At 37.4% G+C, this 22,191-nt stretch overlaps 1 protein-coding gene and 1 long non-coding RNA gene across 2 annotated transcripts; both read right to left on the bottom strand.

Moving 5' to 3' along the window:
* Positions 1-1,060: 1,060 nt before the first annotated feature.
* LOC306799414 lies at positions 1,061-4,243 on the bottom strand. Its single transcript, XR_013773594.1, has 3 exons — positions 4,074-4,243; positions 2,318-2,503; positions 1,061-1,196 (listed from the first exon to the last, which is right to left on the bottom strand). It is a non-coding gene; the product is annotated as an uncharacterized lncRNA (long non-coding RNA).
* Positions 4,244-4,625: 382 nt separating this feature from the next.
* LOC306799039 (ATPase family AAA domain-containing protein 2-like) lies at positions 4,626-14,610 on the bottom strand (the record flags this gene model as incomplete). The annotated part of the gene is made up of 12 exons (XM_079299555.1): positions 4,626-4,720; positions 5,643-5,733; positions 7,503-7,811; positions 8,250-8,340; positions 9,499-9,658; positions 10,007-10,095; positions 10,689-10,863; positions 12,079-12,194; positions 12,411-12,573; positions 13,323-13,392; positions 14,393-14,485; positions 14,580-14,610. The coding sequence occupies 12 exons, from the start codon at positions 14,608-14,610 to the stop codon at positions 4,669-4,671; spliced, it is 1,440 nt and encodes a 479-aa protein (XP_079155681.1). The 3' UTR covers positions 4,626-4,668.
* Positions 14,611-22,191: the final 7,581 nt, after the last annotated feature.

Genomic DNA, 22,191 nt, shown 5'->3' on the forward strand with positions numbered 1-22,191 from the left:
AGCAATATTCCCTGAAAGTCAGATCCTTTTTTCATACTCTCTCCAGTTCAAGCAAAGGAACCTCTTTTACCCCCTGCAGCTAGGCCCACTTTTGACCCTTTCCCCAGCTATAACCTAGGATAACAACTACTCTCCTACAGGGGACTAGAAAAACCTTGTAACACTGTAATTGTATGAATGTAAAATTACAACACTGGATTTTGAAAGCATTTTGGAAAAGCAGGTATTAGTATTTTATGCAGAAAGTGGTTTAGGTCAACCTGTTAATTTCAGGTTTAAAGCCAGAACTGCTAAAAATCAAGGTCCTTTTTTGGATCCTAATAAATGAGAACATGCACACAGAAAAACAAAACAACCCTACCCCAATCCATCATAAAAACTGCATTAATAACTGACAGTACTAGAAGGCTATAAAATTTAACAAGACCTTTTACATTAAAAATTAGGAAGAGAGCCCTTTCATCTAAAATACAGCAAGAGCAGTTTACACCAGCTGCAGAAACAACTGTCATAGTCCCTTACAGGCTGAATTATTTCACAAGCTATATATCCCTCTCATAAATTGTTTGAATTGGCATTGGTTAACAATCGATTTAATTTACAATCATAAAGAAAATGTCCTAGTTCAGTATTACCAACACTGAAGTTAGACTTACTCTGAGCTCAGAGTAATCCACGTACACTCCTCGTTTTTTAATTTGGGTTGCTTTCTTGTCCCATACTTGTGGTTGCACATCCACCTGAGAACATCTTGCAGGAAGGTGTACCTGCGAATCTGAAATGACACAAATTTAGGTCAGCATTTCTCTTAATGTGGAATACAGTATCCACAAGGTATCCTGTACCTGAAATAGGTACCTCTCTGCAATAACAGAGAAAAACATTGAGTCAACTCATGGTGTTGAAATGTAAGTACATGAAGAATGATTGAAAATGAATGAAATTGAATTGAAAATGATTGAAAATGAATGAAATGTGATGGTGGGAATTGTAACCAAAGCAAATACTGTATTAGCTGTTAACTTAGAGTAACAAAGTTTTATAAGTAGAATATTCTTGCCTGCATTGTTTTTTGGTGCAGGAGGTTCAGCAGCTTGCTTCATAATCAAGTCCTCATAAAACCCTTTTCTTTCAGCACAGGTAGGCCGTGGGATATTGAAAACTTCTTCACGATTAGCATTAAACAATGTTTTTATCTAGACCATGAGAAGAGATTTCAGATAAAAGGCCATAAAACTTCTTTTATTTTTGTTTATTCTAAACATTATTTTATTTTTATTGTTTATTCCAAACAAATTAGTGCATTTGTAAACTACACTGAATTCTCATCTAGATAAAATAAGCTAATAAAAGTTAACATCTTGGCCTTAAAAGGCTAGATTTTCATAGAACTGCAGACTAAAATACCTTCTCTAATCAACCTTCTAGTGTTTAAGACCCATGACAAAAAGTATGATGAATCAATCAGAAAGGGGTGACATTCACCCCCCAAATACTGCTTGTTGTACATTTACCTGATGTCTGTTAGATTGAATATTTATAACAGCTACAGAGGGAAGAGGCAGGGCTCAGCAGACAAGTGCCAACTTTTTGATAACGTGGATTGTTTTGGGTTTTTTTCAAAGTTTTAGAAGACACATAACTAATTTTGTAAAAATTTCTGTTACTTAGACAAAAATAATCAGAGCAGCACATTAATACTTTAAACACCTTCCTATAATGAACACTTGAATTCTAGAAAGCACAGCATGTGTTCCTCATTAATTATGTTAAGAAATATAACTAATAATTTATTTCCAAGTTGGTTAAACAGAAGTTAGTCTTTAGCTTTTTAATTTGTCGAGTTTCCACCTAGATGAAGAAGAAAATTGATTTTTTTGTGAAATAATTTAAATTAGAAATTACATTCTATCACTAACAGTGTGAGCACAGTACTTTTTCAGTAAAAGTGTTCTCAGAAAAACAAGCTTTATCCCAGCTACCTTTCAAGCACTATGTCTTCTTCACTAAGTACACACCAGATTACCTTGAAGCTACTGAAATGGTTGTCTGAAGCGTATCTATATATCTGTCTAGCAAGCACAAGTGTGTGAAAAGGGAGAAAAAGTTGGGTCAAAGTCAATCTCTTTACTCAGAAAACACTTAAGACAAATGCTTTCAGCATTGTTTTGTCTAAGCAATTTAAGAGACAGGGTTCTGGTGCCTGAGTAATAACAGCATAAATCTGCTTATAGCAGTACAGTACTCCAATGTTCCACAGAGTTGTAAATTAACGAGAAACTGAGTAACAAAGAAAGAAAAGTATTGACAGAAGTACCTCCTCAGGGAGATCTTCATGTGGCACATCAGATGTTGCAAGGAGCAAAACTGGAGCAAAGTATGGAATGTTATTCAGTAGTCCTGTAAAACCAGCTTTCAGTGTAGGTCCAACAGCCTCCCACCACAAAGGGATTTGTGGGATATAAATGATACTTGGTGCTGTTCTTTGAGCTTCTCGTATCAACTGGTAAAGTGAAAGCTTGGATAAGAAAACTGCATCATGTAGAACAGGCCACTAAGTAACCATACATCAGTCAGACCATCTTGTGAAAAAAGAGTGCAGAAAGCCAAGACATCAAGGCAAACCATTAAATTAACAACTCCTTAGCAATAGGCAACATTTTAACTCAACACTTTGACTCAAACATAGACATTGTTGTGCAAACAGAAACAGAACTGAATCAGATTTCAAAACAGCTTAGGGGTAAGGTAACTCCTAAAGAGCCTCAAAACTCAGATGACATCATGATGTGCCTGAAAAATCAAGACAACCCTTCAGCAAGATGTGTCAGCCTGGAGAAATTGCTACACAACTGTGTCTGACTTACTAACTCCAACACACCATTTCCAGTTAATTCCAGCCCCTACCCACGTTGGACTGGAGCACAGCCTGAACAAAGACCCATGTGAAAAGGTGAAGGCTAACACAATAAAAGAAGCCTGGTCACAAATCATAACTTCAAGCACAGTTTATAAGAGGTGACCAGTCCTTAGCCTGCCTGAAGGGCTAGATCCCTCAGTCTCTCATTCCTCTCATTATCAAAGCATCCATCAGACCAGATAATGTGCTTTGAAAGACCACAAACCACTGCCTACAGATGGCACCTCAATCACAGAAGAGGGCACCAATCTACTGCATGAGGGAAGTGGCAACAGCCCTTTCACATGGCAAATTTCTCCATGCATTTCAGAATAGCAATATGCAGGGAGTTCCTGTCACAAGATAGGAAATATGTGATATATCCATGTAGTAGACAGGATATTTACATAGCTGTAGGTGCAACCACAACATAACAAAACCAGAATTGCTCCTCCTGTGTGGCAAATGAGTATCCAGTCACATTATGTGTTTGTCCTGACTTCTACAGCTCTAAAATGCTGCTAATAAAGACAAAAATATTTTAATACAGTGATGCCATGTAATTAAATAACCTTCCTAAGGGTAAAATAAGCAAAACTGCAGTAATCTGCTTATATTTATTTTTCTAGTTAAGGGACACACTTCACTTTGCACATTTAAGCATTCCATGAATTGCAATGCCTTCATTGCATTTCCCTGCAGCAGTACAAACTATATATGTATACTAAAAAAAAATTCACAAAAACTTTGGCTGCCCTAGAAATGCAATAAAAAGGAAGATTAGAAAAGTGTATGATGCCATCAGGCTTATGCAGAGCCAGCTACTGGGAGCACAGACATTTCAGAAGCAATATAACAACTTTCTGCATCCCATTAAGACCAGCAGGATTACCTGCCACAAAGAGGGGCTTATTAGCAGCACCTCCCATCCTTCCAAGCTGTTAGCAACATCCTCCCTCTTTCATTTCAAATAGAAACAAAATATGGCTATGTACAAGTGTCCTTATTCAGTACCATTACATCTACAAGAAAAGTGAATTTTCAGACAAAAGTAAACACAATACAGCAAATCTAAATCATCCAAACCCATTAACAGTGAGTTGTGCTTATTTCACTGGTTTAAATACCGCTCAAGAATCCTATTGGATCAACCAAAAAACAAAAAAAAAGATACCTGTGAGCATGTTTCTTCCTGTGATGTGCCGCTAACAAACAAGGTGGATAGATCTAGTGTATAAGCTGGAAACTTTTCCAGGGCATGTAATACTGCAGGTGCTAAATCAAAAGCCTGCCCACATCCTGGCTCTTCAACTAGTAAGAATCGTGGCCTGAAAGATGTTGGCTGGTAAGAACTTCTACAACAATAAGAAGAGAACAAGTCTTAAAAAAAGTGACAAAGAGGCACACAGATGTTAAGTATTATTCCCTTACTATTTGGTTTTTTGTAAATATGCTCCATGTTCTACCAAATAATAAGCTGATCTGTGACTCTGTGATCAAGAAGACCAGTCTATTTATCAAAGTCTATTTTCTCAAAAACTAGTATCACTCCTCTGCTAAAAAATCCTGCCAGTCCCCAGCATGTCTGCTATTCCTTTGGCTGGGTTAAGTAACAGTTCTTTAATCTCACAGAGGGAATGCCCAGGCAAATACACACAAAACAGCTGGTCAATAACCTCATACAGGGCAAAAAAAAACAACTCTCACAGCACAAACCAGTCTGGGTCTCTTTACTGTCCATACACAACCATTTTCAGCTTGTCTTGACTTTAAGTGAGACCTCTACACCTGTCAAATTTAGCTAAAATTTGGCCACAGTTTCTGGAGATTGTGGGAAGAAAGGGGCAAAAACATATTTCTAGGAAAAAAAATCCTAATATGTGTACTGAAACATATTATTTGTATCTGAAGAAGAACATGATGTGATTGCTTAAATTATAGCATAACACTAAATATGTGTAAGATTTATATTCATTTTATTCAGTCATTTCAGTGGTTTCATCTTTGACTTGTGTCAATTTCCTAGTCACCTTGCTTTATTTGCATGAAATACAATTGTGAAGAAGTTTGTGCATTTTCCCACCACAATACTATTGTACCTTTACTTGGTGAAGTCAAAGATCCTAGAGACCTAACCAAGCTCAGCAAGTTGTATTTTCTGGGCAGCACAGCCATAGGAACGGGAGACAAATATCTGACAATGATCTATTTTTAAAACTATTGGACTATGTGACTTCCACAATTAAAATATTCAAAAGATAACGAAAAATCAGCAGGGTAAAGGTAAAAAATGCATATATCATTTAAATTTTTCTCACAGTGATTTAACAAACCAGTTCTTGATTTTGTAATTTGCTACTGGTTCAACCATCTTGGAAGGTAGAAGGGTAAAAGATGGCTACACAAATCCATAGAGGTTTTTAAGCTAAAAGGACAGAATGAGCTTTTGGTGTGTCTTTATTCTTTGAAGGAATACTATGGATTAAACCAACATATTTTAATACAACAGTTTGACTTAATAAAAAAAGGCTGAGCTTATCAGGTTGACAAGTTAGGGCAGTGTTGTCAGAACAGTTAGATCTAGTACCCAGTTGTACCTTCACAGTTGAATTCTTGCAAATATTGATCACACACACACACACCCCCTTAACTCCTTCATCTTCTGAAGTCTCACATATCTTACATAACATTTCACAGATTCAGCCATCTCAAAACTGCCACCATCAAGAGAAGAAATATGTACCTGCTAAAAGTGCGGAATCCTGCTTTTTTGCTGTCAGGCTTCTTTCCAGAGATGGATGGTAAGTCATCATCACTGCCAAACACATCATTCTCTAAACACGATTTAAAGACAAGAGAAGTTTGCTATCTTTACTGAATAGTTCATGTTTGACTCTTGCTTTAATACGCCTTTGAAATCAGTGATGGAAACCATTTCTCTTGCATTTTGTTATTTAAATGCTATTATCTGAAAAGCACACCCTACCACAGATCAAAGAAGATTGCACAAGTCTATACAAAGCTCTCCTACATCCTATGATTTGCAGCAGGTATATCTCTATTGACAAACACTTGGGAGGTTTTTCCTTAGAATAAAGATGAACAGGAACTACTTCTGTAGTTCCTACATACCAGAAAAATCTTTCTCCCTTCAATTAAGCATTTTTTTACTATATGAGTAATAATTATTGGCTACATCAATGGACAAAGGGAGGGTTACAGACATCATTTATATGAACTTCCATAAAGTTTCTGACATGGAACCTCACAGTGTCGTTCTCTTTAAATTGGAGACAGACGGATGTGATGGATGGACTGCTACATGGATAAGAAAGTGGTTGGATGGTCACATACAGAAGGTAATGGTTAATTGCTCAGAGTTCTAGTTGACATCAGTGACAAGTGGTCTCCCTCAGGGTCTCTACTGGGACTACTGTTATTTAATATATTCATTAATGACAGATGAAGGAATTGAGGGCAACCTCAGTAAATTAGCTGATGACACCAAGCTGAGTGGTCCAGCTGACACACTTGAAGGACAGGATGCCATCCACAGGGACCTGGACAAGCTCAAGAACTGGGACAATAGGAATCTCATGAGGTTCAACAGCTGCAAGTTCCAGGTGCTGCACTTGAGTCAGGGCAATCCCCAGTATCAACACAAGCTGGGGATGAGCAGAACAAAAGCAGCCCTGTTGAGAATGACTTAGGGCTGCTGGTGGCTGAGAGGCTGGACATGACCCAGCAATGGGATCTTGCATCCCAGAAAGCCAAATGTATCTGGGGCTGCATCCAGAGCAGCGTGGGCAGCAGGTCCAGGGAGGGGATTCTGCACCTCTGCTCTGCTCTGTGAGACTCCAGCTGCAGTGCTGCATCAGCTCCAGGGTCCCAGCACAGGGCCACCAAGGTGATGAGAGGGATGGAACACTTCTGGTATGAGGAAAGGCTGGGAAAATTGCATTTGTTTAGCCTGGAAAAGACAAGGCTTCAGGGTGACCTACTTTTTGTTTTCCAGTACCTGAAGAAAACCTACAGGAAAGATGGAGAGAGTCTCCTTACAAGAGTATGTAGTGGGAGGAGAAGGTGGAATGTGTTCAGACTGAAAGTAAGTTTAGATTGGATATTATGAAGAAATTCTTTACTGTGAGAGTGGTGAGGCATTGAAACAGGTTGCCCAGAGAAGTCATAGATTTCCAGTTCTTGGAAATCTTCAAAGCCAGTCTGAGGCTCTGAGCAACCTGGTCTTGTGGAAGGTGTCCCTGTCCAAGGCAGGGGGGCTGGAACTAGATCACCTTTAAGGTCCCTTCCAATGCAGATGCAATTTTATGATTCTACAGTTGGGAAGGAAGTGCTTCATATGTGAAATCTTAGATCCATCTCTGAAATGATTAATGGGATGTAAGCTACTGTCAGTAACAGGGGGCTCCAGTAGAGACCCATAGTTCTCCACTGGATACTGCAAGTCACGCACAGCTCCTACTCTGCACACGCAAAGTATGAAATTGCACTGTCATAATGGCTGAGAAATTTGCATATTTTGGTTGCAGAAACCAGAAGTTTTTGCTTTGTCAGGACTTTGAACAACTAGATGTCATTGTAATACCTCGGTTCTTCATCAGTGCAAGCTTTGCATGGGGAAATGCTCTCTGCAAGGCTTGTAAAATTCTTTCCAGGGTGTTTTCTAACAGCGGCTTTGAAATAGCTGGTAGTCCTCTCCCAGGTGAAGCCCCAGCTCTCTGTGATGCTGGAACAATCTTCTGCATGGCAGTGGCAAAATCTTTTGCTGTTACTTTAATCGACCTGGCATCTATCTTGAGTCTTTTGTCACTCTCGTGTATCTGCGGATAGCGGCGGCGCAAAGCACAGAGCCCAGCTTCAACACACAAGGCCTTAATATCAGCACCACAGAATCCTGACAAACAAAACAAGAACCACATGTTACACCAACATATATATGTGTTATATGGGTTAAAAGCTGTCTGGATGGCTGGGCCAAGAGTGTTGTGAATGATGCTAGTCCAGTTGGCAGAGGGTTCACTGGTGGTGCTCCCCAAGGCTCAGTACTGAGTCCAGTCCTTTTTAATACCTTTAGCAATGACATGGATTAGAGGATTGAGTACACCCTCAGGAAGATTGTGGACAACACTATGTTGGGTGGGAGTGCTGATCTGCTGCAGAGGAGAAAGGCTCTGCAGGGGGATCTGGACAGGCTGGATCAATGGCCATGAGGTTCAAAAAACCAGGTGCTGGCTCCTGCACTTCAGTCACAGCCCCATGTAGTGCTACAGCCTGGGGGCACAGTGGCTGAAACTGCCCAGGGGAAAAGATTCCACACTGCTTTCAAACTCACCAACACATTTCTCAGCCAGGTCTTCAAGTAAGTTGTCTGATGGCTTCAGGGTCCAGTCTCGTGTATGAATTTTGAAAATTTCTAATCTTGCCTAAAACAAAATGGTTGCATTTTAGGTGGCCTTAATTTTTCTCTTAAGATAATAACCACAACAAAAAGAACCCAAACCTCTCACACTAGTACAAATACTTTTCCTGTCTGGTAAAGGTCTAAGTATTTTAAGAGTCAGTTATTAAAACGCTTGCTTCTTCTTCAAGCAGGAAATTTAATCATTCTTAAATTCTTACATCAAACTCTTGCGGGGGATGCAGTGAAATAAAAGACACATGCATCTTCTATAAAAAGTGAATTCCATAAGTGTGAGACCTAAAGATTTTGAAGAACAAATTGTAGTAAAGCCTCATCTGCAAATAGATATTTTGCATGAAAGAAAATTCTTTCAAATTTAGCAAAATTCCACAATGATGGTTTCATTAGTTCATCAAATTTGCTTTTCTGACAGTTCATCCAAAGAAAACAGTCCTAGTCCATTTAGAATTGCTACAGTTGCTACCAAGAACAAAAACTGTGACTCAAACTACTGTCACTCATCCAGATAATGTCAAACATTGCCCATTCTCATCTCTGATCCTAGCGATCTCTTGGTACACAGATTAATTATGGCACACTTCTATAATTCTTCCACAGCAGGGAATTGTGTATTAGATCTGTTTCATGGCACTTTGCCTCTTGTTCCTGAGAGCAGATAAATACTGGATACAAATGTTTGTGCTAAATGCACTGTTTCATGCACTTTTACTAGCCTTCAATCCAATTAGCCTTTTATCTTTGCTCCAAAAAATGCCAAGAAATATCAGTGATAGCCAGAGAAAAAAAACACAAAAGCAGGGTTACGGTTTTGCACACCATCTCTCTTCTAACCATCCCCACCCCAATATTTTTGGTGGCTATAACACAAATTTCTTCATTGTTTAGCTATTGCCATTGAACTCCAAGTGCTGCACCTGTGCAGTGTAGTTCATATCTTGGTCCAAAAGAGAAGCAACTACTTGTTGATGTCATCTAATTCCTGTATATATTCAGTACCAGGCTTGCCCTTCACAGTACAATGGAATGGCTGCAGATATCTCTCTTGTGTCCAAGCTGTGCACTAAAGATGGAGACTTGCACTGCTCTACCATGCTGCCTTGTTACAGGGGTTTGTTATAAAGATGAACTTTGCCACAAAAGGTAGATTTGAAGTTCTGACCTCTTTGTTTGGCAAGTTGAAGCGGAATTCTCGTTCAAAGCGCCCAGGTCTTCGTAAAGCAGGATCTATAGAATCCAGTCTGTTGGTGGCTCCTATTACCACAACCTCTCCTCTGCTGGCTAAGCCATCCATAAGTGTCAGAAGTGTCCCCACAACGGAGCTAACAGAAAAATATAATTCTCATTCACTAGTATAGTAAATTTTTTTCAGTGTCACATAACCTTCTCCACTGATCCTTCAAAAAGGGCAAGTTTATATTGACAAGATACTGATCGGTGAAAGAATTATTTGAAGACATAGTAAAATACAGGTAAGGTAGCACAGACCTTGTACTGATACATAGCTTAGTGAATTGTTTCCATTTATTGTTTTAAAATAATCTGAAATTCACTATCACTGAATCACTGATTTTCAGGTTAAATAAAGGTGTCGCATCAAGATAAATAGGTTGTGGTCTTCTTTTCACAAAGATCAAACATCTTCTCCTTAGATACAAAACATGTCCTACCTATGAACTTGGTCTTGTTTGCTGGACCGTACAGGAGCAAGAGCATCGATCTCATCAAAGAAAATAATTGAAGGTCGCATCTGGTAGGCCTTCAAAGAAAACACTGACATCAAAAAAACTATACTACTTGAAAGAGAAAATACATTAAAGGCATTTTGGTTGGAAAGCCACTGGAACTAAATTTTTCAGACTACCATCAAGGATCTCTCTTAATTAACCTAATGTGAAACAGCAGCCTGTCAACCAAATACAGCAGCCTGTCAACCCCTGAGACTGGGTGACAGGAAACAAATCATACCGGTAGTTTTTAGCGCTATTTTGCAACCATGAGAATGGAGACAGGACTCAAAGTTTCTGGAAGTAACCTTCCTTTACTAATTTAAATGAACACATTTTCACCCTGCATCTGTCTCCCTCTCACCTAAAGCTACCATCTCACCTAAAGCTCCTTGAGACCTTTTATGGTGACTGAGTTGTGTGAATGGCGGAGGGTTTTTTGAGGGTGCTGGTTCTTTGCTTTACTAATCCATTCAATACATCTCAAAAGACTCCACTGAAAAAGGGAATACTGATAAACCCATTTCAGTGGAAGGAGATGAAAACATGAAAAAGAGTGAGTTCTTCTTGACCACAAAAAGTTAGTTACAATTCCAGCAGAACACACAGCATGCTTCAACCTTACCTGCTCAAATACTAAACGAAGCTGTCGTTCGGATTCTCCTACCCACTTACTCATGCAGTCAGCAGCACTTCTCATAAAAAAGGTTACCTTCCTGTCACCTCTGCTACATTCATTAGCTAGTGCACGAGCAACCAGGGTCTTTCCAGTCCCTGGTGGACCATAGAATAAACAGCCTCTACAATTTAAAAGAAAGAAATTTTTAAAAATTCACATAAGAAAAAACATCATGGAAAAGTATCTATTATAACCCCCATCCCTAAAACACACAACTCTGCTCTCTTAAGGTGAACATTTCGTGGATAAGGTAGTAATAGCTGAAGTGTGAGAGAAGTCTAAAGTATTCCTACACAATTCTGCAAGGCAGAATAAAAGAAATAAAGTTAATAAAGAGAATAATGCAAATGTAAAAAAAAAACTTGAGAAAAGATAGTAGCATCCTAGTTGTGACAAATCAACAGAGATGGTTACAGTAGAATGGAACAAAACAAGAGCAAAGATTCTTCCAATACAGAATCTGAGACTGGGCTAACTTAGAAATCATCGGTTCTTTCTCAATGATAAACTGCACATTCATTCTTGTTTTCACAAAATATTTGAAAGTAAAGCATTTCATTCTCCCTGGAAAAGCTTTAATTTACTGGATTTGGTCTCCTTTTGCTGGTGATTAAGGAAGTAGTCTAAAAATTGGAAGGTATTCTGCATTTCTGTATTTCCACCAATGAGAAGAGCCAATGCACTGCTACTTCAAAATCAATTTCAATGAATAAAGAAGCAAAATGCAGATTTTTGTTTTCAACATTTGTAATACTTTTAAAGTCACTGGAAGCAAGTAATTTGAAGTCCTATTTCAATATGCCATGACCAAGGATAAATAAAGCTAATGAAACTCCAATAATTTCATTTCATAACACAGAACTCACTTAGCTGTGTAAGAGGGTGACAGATTCTTATTTTAGCCCAAGCACAAAAAACACTGCAAAGTTCTAGTTGCAAGTCCCATCAATTGTAAAACTAATACCTGAAAATACCTGGGAAAAGAAGGGTTGGTGTAAGATAGAACTGAACTTCCACAAAACAAACTACAGTTAACTAGCAGCAGATAATTCCTTCCTGCTCACAAACTAATCAAGCCCACCTGCATGCAGGACTCTAACAAAAAAATCGCCAACTCCACCTTTTAAAGGATAGTCTTGGCACACAATAAATTTCTGAACCTACATACATGCTGTAGTCCATCCTTTTTTTTTTTTTATTACTTTTTATTAGTGCTAAAAAGAACCATAAACACTGCTGAACATTTTGAAGCATGGAAACATGTTGATACCTCAGTTGAATATTCTCCTGAAAATATTTGAGTTAAGAACTTATAGTTTTAAATGGTGTCTCTTACCTTGGAGGTTTAAATTTCAGTATCTCAAAGACATCTGGATAAAGCAATGGCAAAATTACCATCTCTTTTAAAGCTGAAATGTGGTCAGATAGACCACCCACACCATGAAATTGCACCTAAAGATGAAGTAAACAGAACACATGTTAAAGAAAGCTGCAGCCTCTAGAAGGTTCCATCAGAAATTGCATGTCAGTAGAAAGAAAATGTTAGTGGCAATTTGAAAATTGTTTGAGAGAACACTGTAAATCAAGGGAGCTGCAGATGGCCCATTACTGGAAGCTTTCATAAATACTGCACATGCCTCACTGACACAGTGAAGTAAAAATACTTACTGAACCATCTATGTGCATTTGCTCCACACCAGCCAGACTTGCTCCAATTTTCATGTGATCACTGTGAACTTCATTTAAGTTGCCTTTCCGAGTTGCTTCAGTTTTTGTGTGGTCATTTGGAGCTCCCTTTTTGTGTTTTTTCTTAGAGTTGGCTGAAGGTGACCTAATTCGAGTTAGGGAGAAAGAAAAAAGTGCTTTTAATTTATGATGCAATTAGATGATTTTTGATTTTCTAATGACAGCAAATGAATCCAAAAGATCCTATAAATGAGCATAAATTTCCTAAATAGCTATTCATTCCAACTGATTTATGTTTAATGGCCATGAGTAAATACAGAACTTTAAACTGAGATAATTATTTTAACAACTCTAAGCACTTACAAATATGACTATTGCAACTTATAATTTAAAATTTCATTAGGCATTTTTCTTGTTTAAGGATAGTTTCATAAAGAAACATGAACTCTCCTGAGTGATTGACTAAAAAAATCCATTTAAACTTCCATACAGGCTCTCCCTGTAAACTGTCTTCAGTTTTAATAAATTTTACCCTTCAATATTAAGTCTTAAATCTTAATTTGTATACACCTTTCTAACATTTTGAGAGGGATTTTATGGCTTCCATTCCAGAAAAATGAATTTCAGTTACACAATCTCAGCCACAACTCTGATCATCACCTTACCAGTGACCAAAAATACAGAATTTTCAAATAAAATCTAATTGCTAGTAAAAAGGATGGCCTCCCCTGCACTGTTTGTTTCCTTTATACCCTCAGACTACCACAGTAATAATCTGCAATTATATTAATCCCTAACCAGTCCAAACCAGTCCAAAAAGCCTTGAAAGCATTATTCAGTCATATGACCAACAGCTCTCTTATAAAGGGGAGCTATCATAAACCACACACCAACCTTTTAGGTTTTTTGGCTGAATCTCTCCTTTTGGCAAGTGAAGAACGGCTTCGTTTACGTTTTCTTATATCTGTTGAAAGCAAAGAATTTATAATTTGTTACAAGCAAGTTTGAGAGAAACCAGGATAGTCAGAGGCAGAAAATGGGACAGGTATTATCTAAATTCAGGGAAAGTTTGAAAGAGGAGATGTTGGGTGGTTTAATCAGTGCACAGTAGAAGTAAAAACATACACAGCTGATTTTTAAGAAAAATTGAAAACCACAAGATTAAGATTAAGATTATTAAGTGTCTTTAATTGCCATTCTTTTAAGAATAAATAGATCATTTTTTAACTGAAAAGAAACAATAAAGATACCAAATGGATACATGCATTCAATAAAATTTACTGGCAGAATGACGTAAGAAATACATGTGTGCATGTATTTTAATTTAAAAAAGACCCTAAACCAACAACTGCCCACTTCCATGCAAGAAATTAGCTCTCAAGAAAAACTGTATATATATATGTTATTGTATAACATAAGTTATTGGGTATGGCTGAGATGGAGTTAATTTTCCCCACACCAGCCCTCACAGTGCTGTGCTGTGCCTTAGTAGCTGCAAAGGTGTTGATAACACACCAGTGTTTTGGCTGTTGCTGAGCATCAGTGCTGTATCCCCACCATTACACTCCCAAGCAGTAGGCTGGCAAGATCCTTTGATGAGACACATCTGGGATAGGTGACCCAAATTAACCAAAGGGATTTTCCATACCATATGACATCATTTTAGCTATAAAAGTCAACAAAAGTAGGAGGAAGGTGGGCCATTTGTAATTTAAAATGTTTGCACATGCTGAAGCCCTGCTTTCTGGGAAGCAGCCAGACATCACTTGCTGATGGGAAGTAAAAAACAAAGCATTTTTTTTCCTTTGTTTGTGCACAACCTTTTTCTTTCACTTTGGTGAACTGCCTTAACCTCCAAGTTGTCTTCCACCCTACTTTCTCTCCCCAGTTCAACTGAGAAGCAGGAGTGACAGAGCAGCTTGGTGAGCACAGGTGTCCAGCCAGAGTCAGCCCAGCACACCTACTTTGCAGTGGAGACTGATAGTGCTGGACAGCTTTCCTCTGCCGGAGGGAGCGGCGCAGACCTTTGCCTTCTTCATCCCCTTCTGGTGAAACCACTGCACAGCAACACAACGTTGGGCTGTGTAAGTACTGCTGCAAATGTGATGTATTCAAAACACTCTACATGACGTGTTCCCATCTGTTCACAACTTCCTACTTTGTAAGCATTTGGGAAAATCATGGATTTTTTTTTTTTTTTTTTGCACTGAATACCTATTCTGACCTGAGTATAGTAGAGCCCCTAGAGCATACAGCCTGTAATGGCAATAGCAACATAAATTCTTTAACAGATGAAAAACAACAAGTAGTTCAGCCCATCTCAATTGACAAGACAAGGCTTTTGGCTAGAGCATGGTCAAGAAAATTTAAAGCAGAAATAGCCTACAATGCTACCTTGATCATCAGATTTTTCATTGCTAGTTCTTCCCATATTGAGGCTTTCCTAATTAAGAAAAAGAAAAAAGATCAGTCAGAAATATGCAAATAACCTGAGGGCATATTTGGTAGTTTTATAGCAACATTATCAAGGTACTCCATATACAAAAAAGATTAAATTAGGCACAGAAGGAGAGAATGGGAGCATCTCTCTGGTACCCAGGATTAATAATATCTGCTCTAAAATAGGGTTTAGCAAATATGACAGTTAAACACTTCACCAGATGCAAAAAAGAGAGCATGAATTAATCCCAGGTAAATAATACAAGAGTTTAGCAAAACCTAGCACAAAACAAATCCTAGCAGAAAAAAAAAATAAAAATAAAAATAAAAAAAAAATCTGGCATTTTGGAGATGATAAACTAAACATTTCAGAAAATTCTGGTTTCAGAACCAGAATAGTTTAAAAACAAACAAACGAACAAGCAAACAAACCAAAGAAAACATCAAGGAATTCAAATCTAAAAAACAAACGAAAAAAAGAGACTTATCAAAGCAGGCTATGAAGATTTCAATAAACAAAGCACTTTTCATTCAAAAAGACAGCAGACTAAATAGAAGAAAACTAAGAGGGAATATGGCTGCTGAATATAACTTTAACATCAGTTCTTCTCACAACAGAGACTACTTGAGCTAACAGGCGAGGCTGGCAAAAAATAAAAAAACAAACAGATGAAGCAGGCATCAGTTTTTAGTAAGAACTGAAGTGCAAACTCAAGCCCTGAAACAGCTGTTCATAAGCAGAGCCCATTCAAAAGTCACAAAGCAATTCAGAAAGCCTAGTTTATGGCATGTATTGCAGCATTTCACTGCTATTTTTTGGTTTCTTTTGAAGAAGATATTTCTTCCCCCCGTTGCAGGGCAGATGTGACACAACTGTAAGGTATTCACTACAACTGGAGAACAAAAATAAATAGTTTTCTAGACTAAACTGCACTCCGGAAAAAGTTTGTTGAGCTAAATAAAAAATGCAACTAAGTAACTCCTCTACCTGAAATACCCTACTAATCTTCTCCCTTGTCATCCACTTTTTAGCCAACTTGCTTCTGAAGTACTAAGATACAAATTTGATATGTAAAAACAAAGATAGGCAGGTGCAAAAGAACCTCGTTGAAACCAGCACACATAGCCAGTAGGATGTTTCAATAGAGTGTGCACAAAGCAAGTCATTGACCTCCAGCCAAGCTTTTCAACTCCATTTAAAAATTAGGTCAAAAAGTTTACCTTTTTACAAAGAGATTTAAGAACAAGTGGTGAAGCATTTGCAAACAAACGCCATTTTCAGATTTATTTTCCCCTCTTGCTGAACACAATAAAAAAAATCTAATTAAGCAATTAAAAAAAAAAAATCTGAAGATCATATTAAGATACCAGAAAGAAATTATGGAAATTTGTCATCACACTTACATTGCTCTGCATGATAGCATTAAGTCAATTTTAGTTCACAGCCTTCCTCACACAGCAGACTCACAGAGTGTGTTGGAAAGAAGCAACAAGGACCATTGACTTCAACTCTCAAGATTGCTTATTCTTCTTGTAACTGCAATTAAGGTCTTACACTGATTTTGTATGACTGCATATGGTAGAAAGAACATCTCATTGCTGTAACATTTTGCAAACCTTTCAGAAAACAATGTCAGTGTGGGCTTCACAAAGACACACAGACAGAAACACTAGGACTGCTCTACTTTGTACCCAACTTTCCATGTCTTAACTTGACTCACCATTAGAAAATAAGTTTTAAGCCTGAAAGAAAAGTTTATTACATATGAAGGTGCTTCTGATGCCAAGAAAACTGATTTGGAGAAAAAGTTTAATCTACTGAAAGTCGCAACACAGTGTGATTGTTTTGGAGCACAGGAACCAGCCCACACATTATTAACAAGAGGCTCAGGTGTGATGGTCTGTCTGCAGCAGGCAATCCCAAAATGAGGACACTAGTAGCCAATTTAATCATTAGCTGTTCCTAAATTCTTTACACATGAAACACTGGCCAAGCATGTCCTTCTGAATATACTCAGAACTGAAGTCTTAAACAGCCACAAGAACCTGTTGCCAAAAAAGGCTCAGGTTCAAGAGCTTGGCTGCAAAGCACAAGACCAACACTTTATATAACTAGCATTTGAACAATAATGACAGGACATACCCATGCAGGCAGAGTAAAAGAGAGGGGCCCTGTGTGCCAGCTGCAGTGGAATGTTTACAGAAGGGCCCTGAGGCTGCTTAGCAACAGCCCCTCTCCAAAGTTCCAGCCGTGGCCACACCCGGTCCTGCTGGGACTCTCCTGCAGAAAGTCCCACTTGCAGCCTGGAACTTCACAATTGCAGAATCACGGAATGGTTTGGATTGGTGGGAACGTTCAAAGATTATTTGATTTCAGCCTCTCTGCCGTGAGCAGGGACCCCTTTCTCTAGACCAGGTGGCCCATCCAAGTGGCCTACAATGGGTATCCACACCTTCTCCGGGCAGCCTGTTCCCGCTCCTGGCCAGCCTCCCACCAAGGGCCCATTGTACACGCAGTGGCACCTAGGGAAGAGTCAGCCTAAACACATTCATCTCTTGCTGCCAGGAACAATACCTTCTTCTGTTGTCAAAAGAAGGAGAAAATCTCTAGCCAATATTATGCACAAAGGCTTACTAATAGGGCTCATTTAAGTAGCTTTGCAAGGTGGTGAAAAAGTCACTATTAAATTTGACGAACAAATCAGATTGATTTGTATGGTGTAAGTACTTTGTTCAGTCTGAAGTTTTGGTGGACTTTAAAATCACCTTTTCTTCAGCTTTTATCCCAGCCTGTACTACAGAAAGCATAATGTGAAACAGGTTTGATAGGATTATTTTCCATAAATGTAAATGAACTGGCATTAATTCTGCTACTCGCTTTTAATTTGTTATTGATTCAGTTTTGTGTTATCTGTTCCATTACTTTTTCCAAGGAATTATTTGACACAAGTCTCTAATTTCCTGGCTCGTTTCTTTTATTCTATGTAAATATTGGCATGTTACCTTTCCTTTACACTTCTGAATTCATTTCCTGTTTCAAAGCAAAAATAAAAATTGCTTCAAAGTTCCTGAAGCAGATAAAGCTCTTATCCCTCAAAATCAAGCCAGTAAGAACTGGGAATGCCCATATCCTCTATCACTTGAAATAAGTCATAGAGAACAATGACAATAACTTCTGACTGTGATACAGAGGAGGTCACACCCTTTGATCTGTTAGTTGTTAAAATACAGTTGTTTCTGGTTTGGCATATGTGGAAACTGAGATGTAGGGAACCTTAGGAATATCCACAGTGCATGAATCAAACATAAGAGCAGAAGTCAGGAGGTCTGAACAACTCATGGCCTAACAGCTACTGGCAGCTCCTTATACATCCTCCCCTATCAACCCAGAGGTTCCAACCAAATGCCACCACATCAGAGCACAAAAAAACATGTACAGCTGTTCATTATTAGCTGATTATCTTATTATTGGAATCACAGCACTAACTATGAAAACAGAAGTAAAACAAATAATTGCTGGGGTTTTTCTTTCTTCCATATAATTGCTTTGGTTTGTCTCAGAGAAATTTTTTTTTATTTTGTAAGGCAGTCAGCACACATGGAATTAGCATGATGTTTAATTACAAGTAATTTTAAAAGTAAAACTGATAAATATTTTGTATTTTATACTGTCTTTTTAAGGAAATAAAGGAAAAAAATGGTAATGCAGAAATGCAGATACTCATACAAATATTGTATTAGAAACCTAGAAAAAACAGATAGGGAGATTACATGTCAAAATGGACCAGTCAGTACAGTATTGATAAAAAATCCCCATTCTATCTTTACTTGGTGTAAGGCTGAAGTCCTGATGCCAAGTATGCATAAGAATAAAAGAATTATGAAGTCAGCAATTAAAAAAAATTAAAAATTTAAATGATTGTCTGACATAGTCTAGTAATAAAATAGTCAGACATCCATATAGCATTTTCTGAGATATATTCGAGTAGAAAAGCAGCTGAGACCAACTGAAACAAGCTATAATGTTAAAATACTGAATTGCTCTTGGCCAGGGTAGCTAATAAGAGTTATAAATTTGAATTCTATTCCTCTATGCTTACTGCTTGGAGATGTGGAATGAGCTAGCAACAATAAGAACTCTTTATAAATTTAATAGTGTATTTGCTTCTTTGTGATTTAGCATTCTAAAACACCCAGGCAAAGAAAGTCTGCATTAACAGAACATCAGTGACATATGCAGGGGATGGGCAATACCATATCTGGGATTGCTTTTACAATGCTAATTCAGCTCAGCTGTGTGAGTCCCTTTACAACAGGGGTCATTGAGAACATTGTTTTTCAGAAAATCCTGTCTCTCTTGGATCTGGGAATAAGTCAACATTTGTGTTGAAGAAGATGCTAAATGTGAGGCAGCCAACCTCTCATTTGCTGTAGAAGAGGAATTTGATGTAGTGAATGACGTAGCACTTGCAGAACAGTTGTTGGATTAAGAAATTTGAGTATTTCCCAGAAGATTATGCATTGCTCTTTTTCTATAAAATTCCATGGCCATACTGGAATAATTTAAACAGTATTTTTTAAAAATTGCAACTAATTCCATTTTCCTCATTTTCTATACCAAATTTTAAATCCTCCCATTTGATTTGTGGAATTTTAAAATCTCATTGTTGCAATTAAACATTTAGTAAATTGTAGGTCTTAAAGGAATTGCAGCTACCTTCACTTAGTCAGAAGCTGAGCTAAAGGATACCAGCTATTCATCTGAACCAAAGAGACTGTGATAATTTGTCCTATTTTCCTTTTTGTAGCGTTCTTGGAACTTAATTCCAGGGGACTATAGGCAGTCTGAACTTACTAATTACTATGAAAAATCATCTCCAATCATCTTAGGCATCCAGAGTTAGTGAGCAGTTTTGGCCATACTTCCTTTGTTGCCATCTAAAAGGTGGAATGAATGGAAATGGAAATCTCTACATAGTGTCTGAATAGCCATACAAGATGTATCTTCACCAATTCCCTGGCTTTTTCCCCCTGCTCCTAAGAAACATCCATACTTGGATTTGAATCTCCATCAATGGTTCTCCATCCAGGTACTTGATGATCCAGGTGAATTGAAGGATCTCAGGGAACATCACAAAATGGATTTCTTGTGCAACCTACACGTCAGCTTAATTTACAGAAAGCAAAGATGATGCTACTGACAGAGCTCATGAAAATCAAGAGAAATTAGTGATTGTTTTTGAAGTGCTTAGGTGCTGTCATGAGGAACACAATAGAAAGGTCTGTAAGACATCAATGTCTATCAAGAGCAGAGAGTGGTAAACAAAATGCAAGATCACATGTTGAAATGGGGAGAAAATGATAGTGAATTCTTTGGCACCATCCATTTATTGCAAAAGGATGAGGTAAGGGTATAGAGAAAGAACAGTTTATTATCTGGTAATACAAGGCCATTGAAAGGCATCTTTGCAGAGGGACTTAAGCAGAGATATTTTTTATTCTGATCTATTCTAAATCTTCTCTTATGATTATGTGTGATTTCCTAGATTTTTATTAAAATTAAAACTATGTACTTCACATTCCAGAAAGAAACATAAATACAATTTATTTTATATTACATTTCTTTGGGACTTTTGAGCTCTCTGATTGTTTGGAACTGCTAAACCTCTGTATTTGAAGTTTGTATCATTAGCAAATACATGCTCCAATTATCCAAACATATCCTGGCATATGTAATCAGTAGGTACTCATTATGGAATTAAATAGATAGTCAACACACTGACAAGAAATGACATGGAAATAACATACACAGTTGAGCAACTTCCTCCAGATGCATTTCCTAATCATGTGGTCTACAACATAGTATTATTGTTACATAAATTTTTCTCCTTATAACTTCTACTTTTCTTTTACATATTAAAATATAGATTTAAAGAAATTACTTGAAAGTTCACTCTGGCACTGCCACACCTGCATTTACAAATCAGCAATGGATGGTCACAGCAAAATCATTTCTTCCTTTCACAATTCAGTCCTTAAAATGTAACTCCTCTACAATGTTGATGAGTCTCATGATTTTTGGAATTTAAATAGCAGGATAAATGTTTTTCCAATAGGACTATTAAGTGAAATTAAGCATTGATTCCTTTCTTGTGTTCTGCAGGATCCAATCTCCAGCTCAGCTGCATACAATGCAGTCCTCACTTGTATGATCTTTTCTTCATACAGCATTTTAAAAGGTAAAATTTTTTCTTCAAATTTTCATTCTGTGTGCATTATCCCCTTGAGAAAAGCCACTTGCTTCATATATTTGTTTTCATTTGGGGGCTCATTCCAGTGCAAAGTCAAATCCTCTTAAACCTTAGGTTGATTCCTGGTTTTATTGATGGCCACCTGCTACTTTGGGTAGCTCTGAAGAATTCTTTATCTACCATTCCTATCTCTAAATTTTTTATATATCAGTGAATCGAGTATTGTAGCAGGATTTTTTTCATTCTACTGTGTTGTAACACAATGCCCTGTAAGTCAGTTTCACCAATACAACATCCATTAAACCAGAGATCACGGTGTAAGAGTGCTGTTCGGCTGGGGCCATCTACTGGTTGTGATGCTCATCTTTCATTGCTAGATTTGGTAAATCACTTTATATTTGTAGCTCTATTTTAATTTAAAATAGCAACATATATTAATAATCACCTACATACATGATTTTTAATGTACTTTTTATTTGTTTTTAAGATTAAATATTCCGTGAACTTTTTATTGCCCAGTTATCAGAAGAAAAAAAGAATTCATTTATCTTGCTTGCATAAACAAAATAAAAATGGAGTGGAGGAGGCCTAAAAAAGCTCTTACTTCTCAATAACACCAAAAGGAAAGCAAGGAATAAAGTAATACTGATGCTAAGATGTAAATGATTTAGTAAAGGAATCTATGTATCTTTAGTTTTATTTCTGTGATGAAAAGGATAAATAATTCTTATTGTCTTACTTGATGCATTGTAAGATTTCACCTTGAATTTGTATGTGCTATTATAAAATAGCTAAGATGCATCATATCCAGTTTTCTTGGGATTTAAAAAGATCTCAGTCAACTTTATGATATTCTTCAAATGTTTTCATTAAAAATAAATTAATGCCAAAAAAAGTAGCAGATGAAAAGAAATACAAAGTCTTTAAAACTGGAAATTCTAATCAATGAGTTGCCACAAACTAGGAATAATCCAGACAATTTAGTTCTAAGTGTGAAAGTGTATTTTTGTAATGATACAATTATGTATTTATTCACTTATTGTATTGATCATTATTTGTGGTGTGATTGAGTC

The sequence above is a fragment of the Erithacus rubecula genome, assembly GCF_903797595.1.
Source record: "Erithacus rubecula genome assembly, chromosome: 3".
Taxonomy (NCBI): domain Eukaryota; kingdom Metazoa; phylum Chordata; class Aves; order Passeriformes; family Muscicapidae; genus Erithacus; species Erithacus rubecula.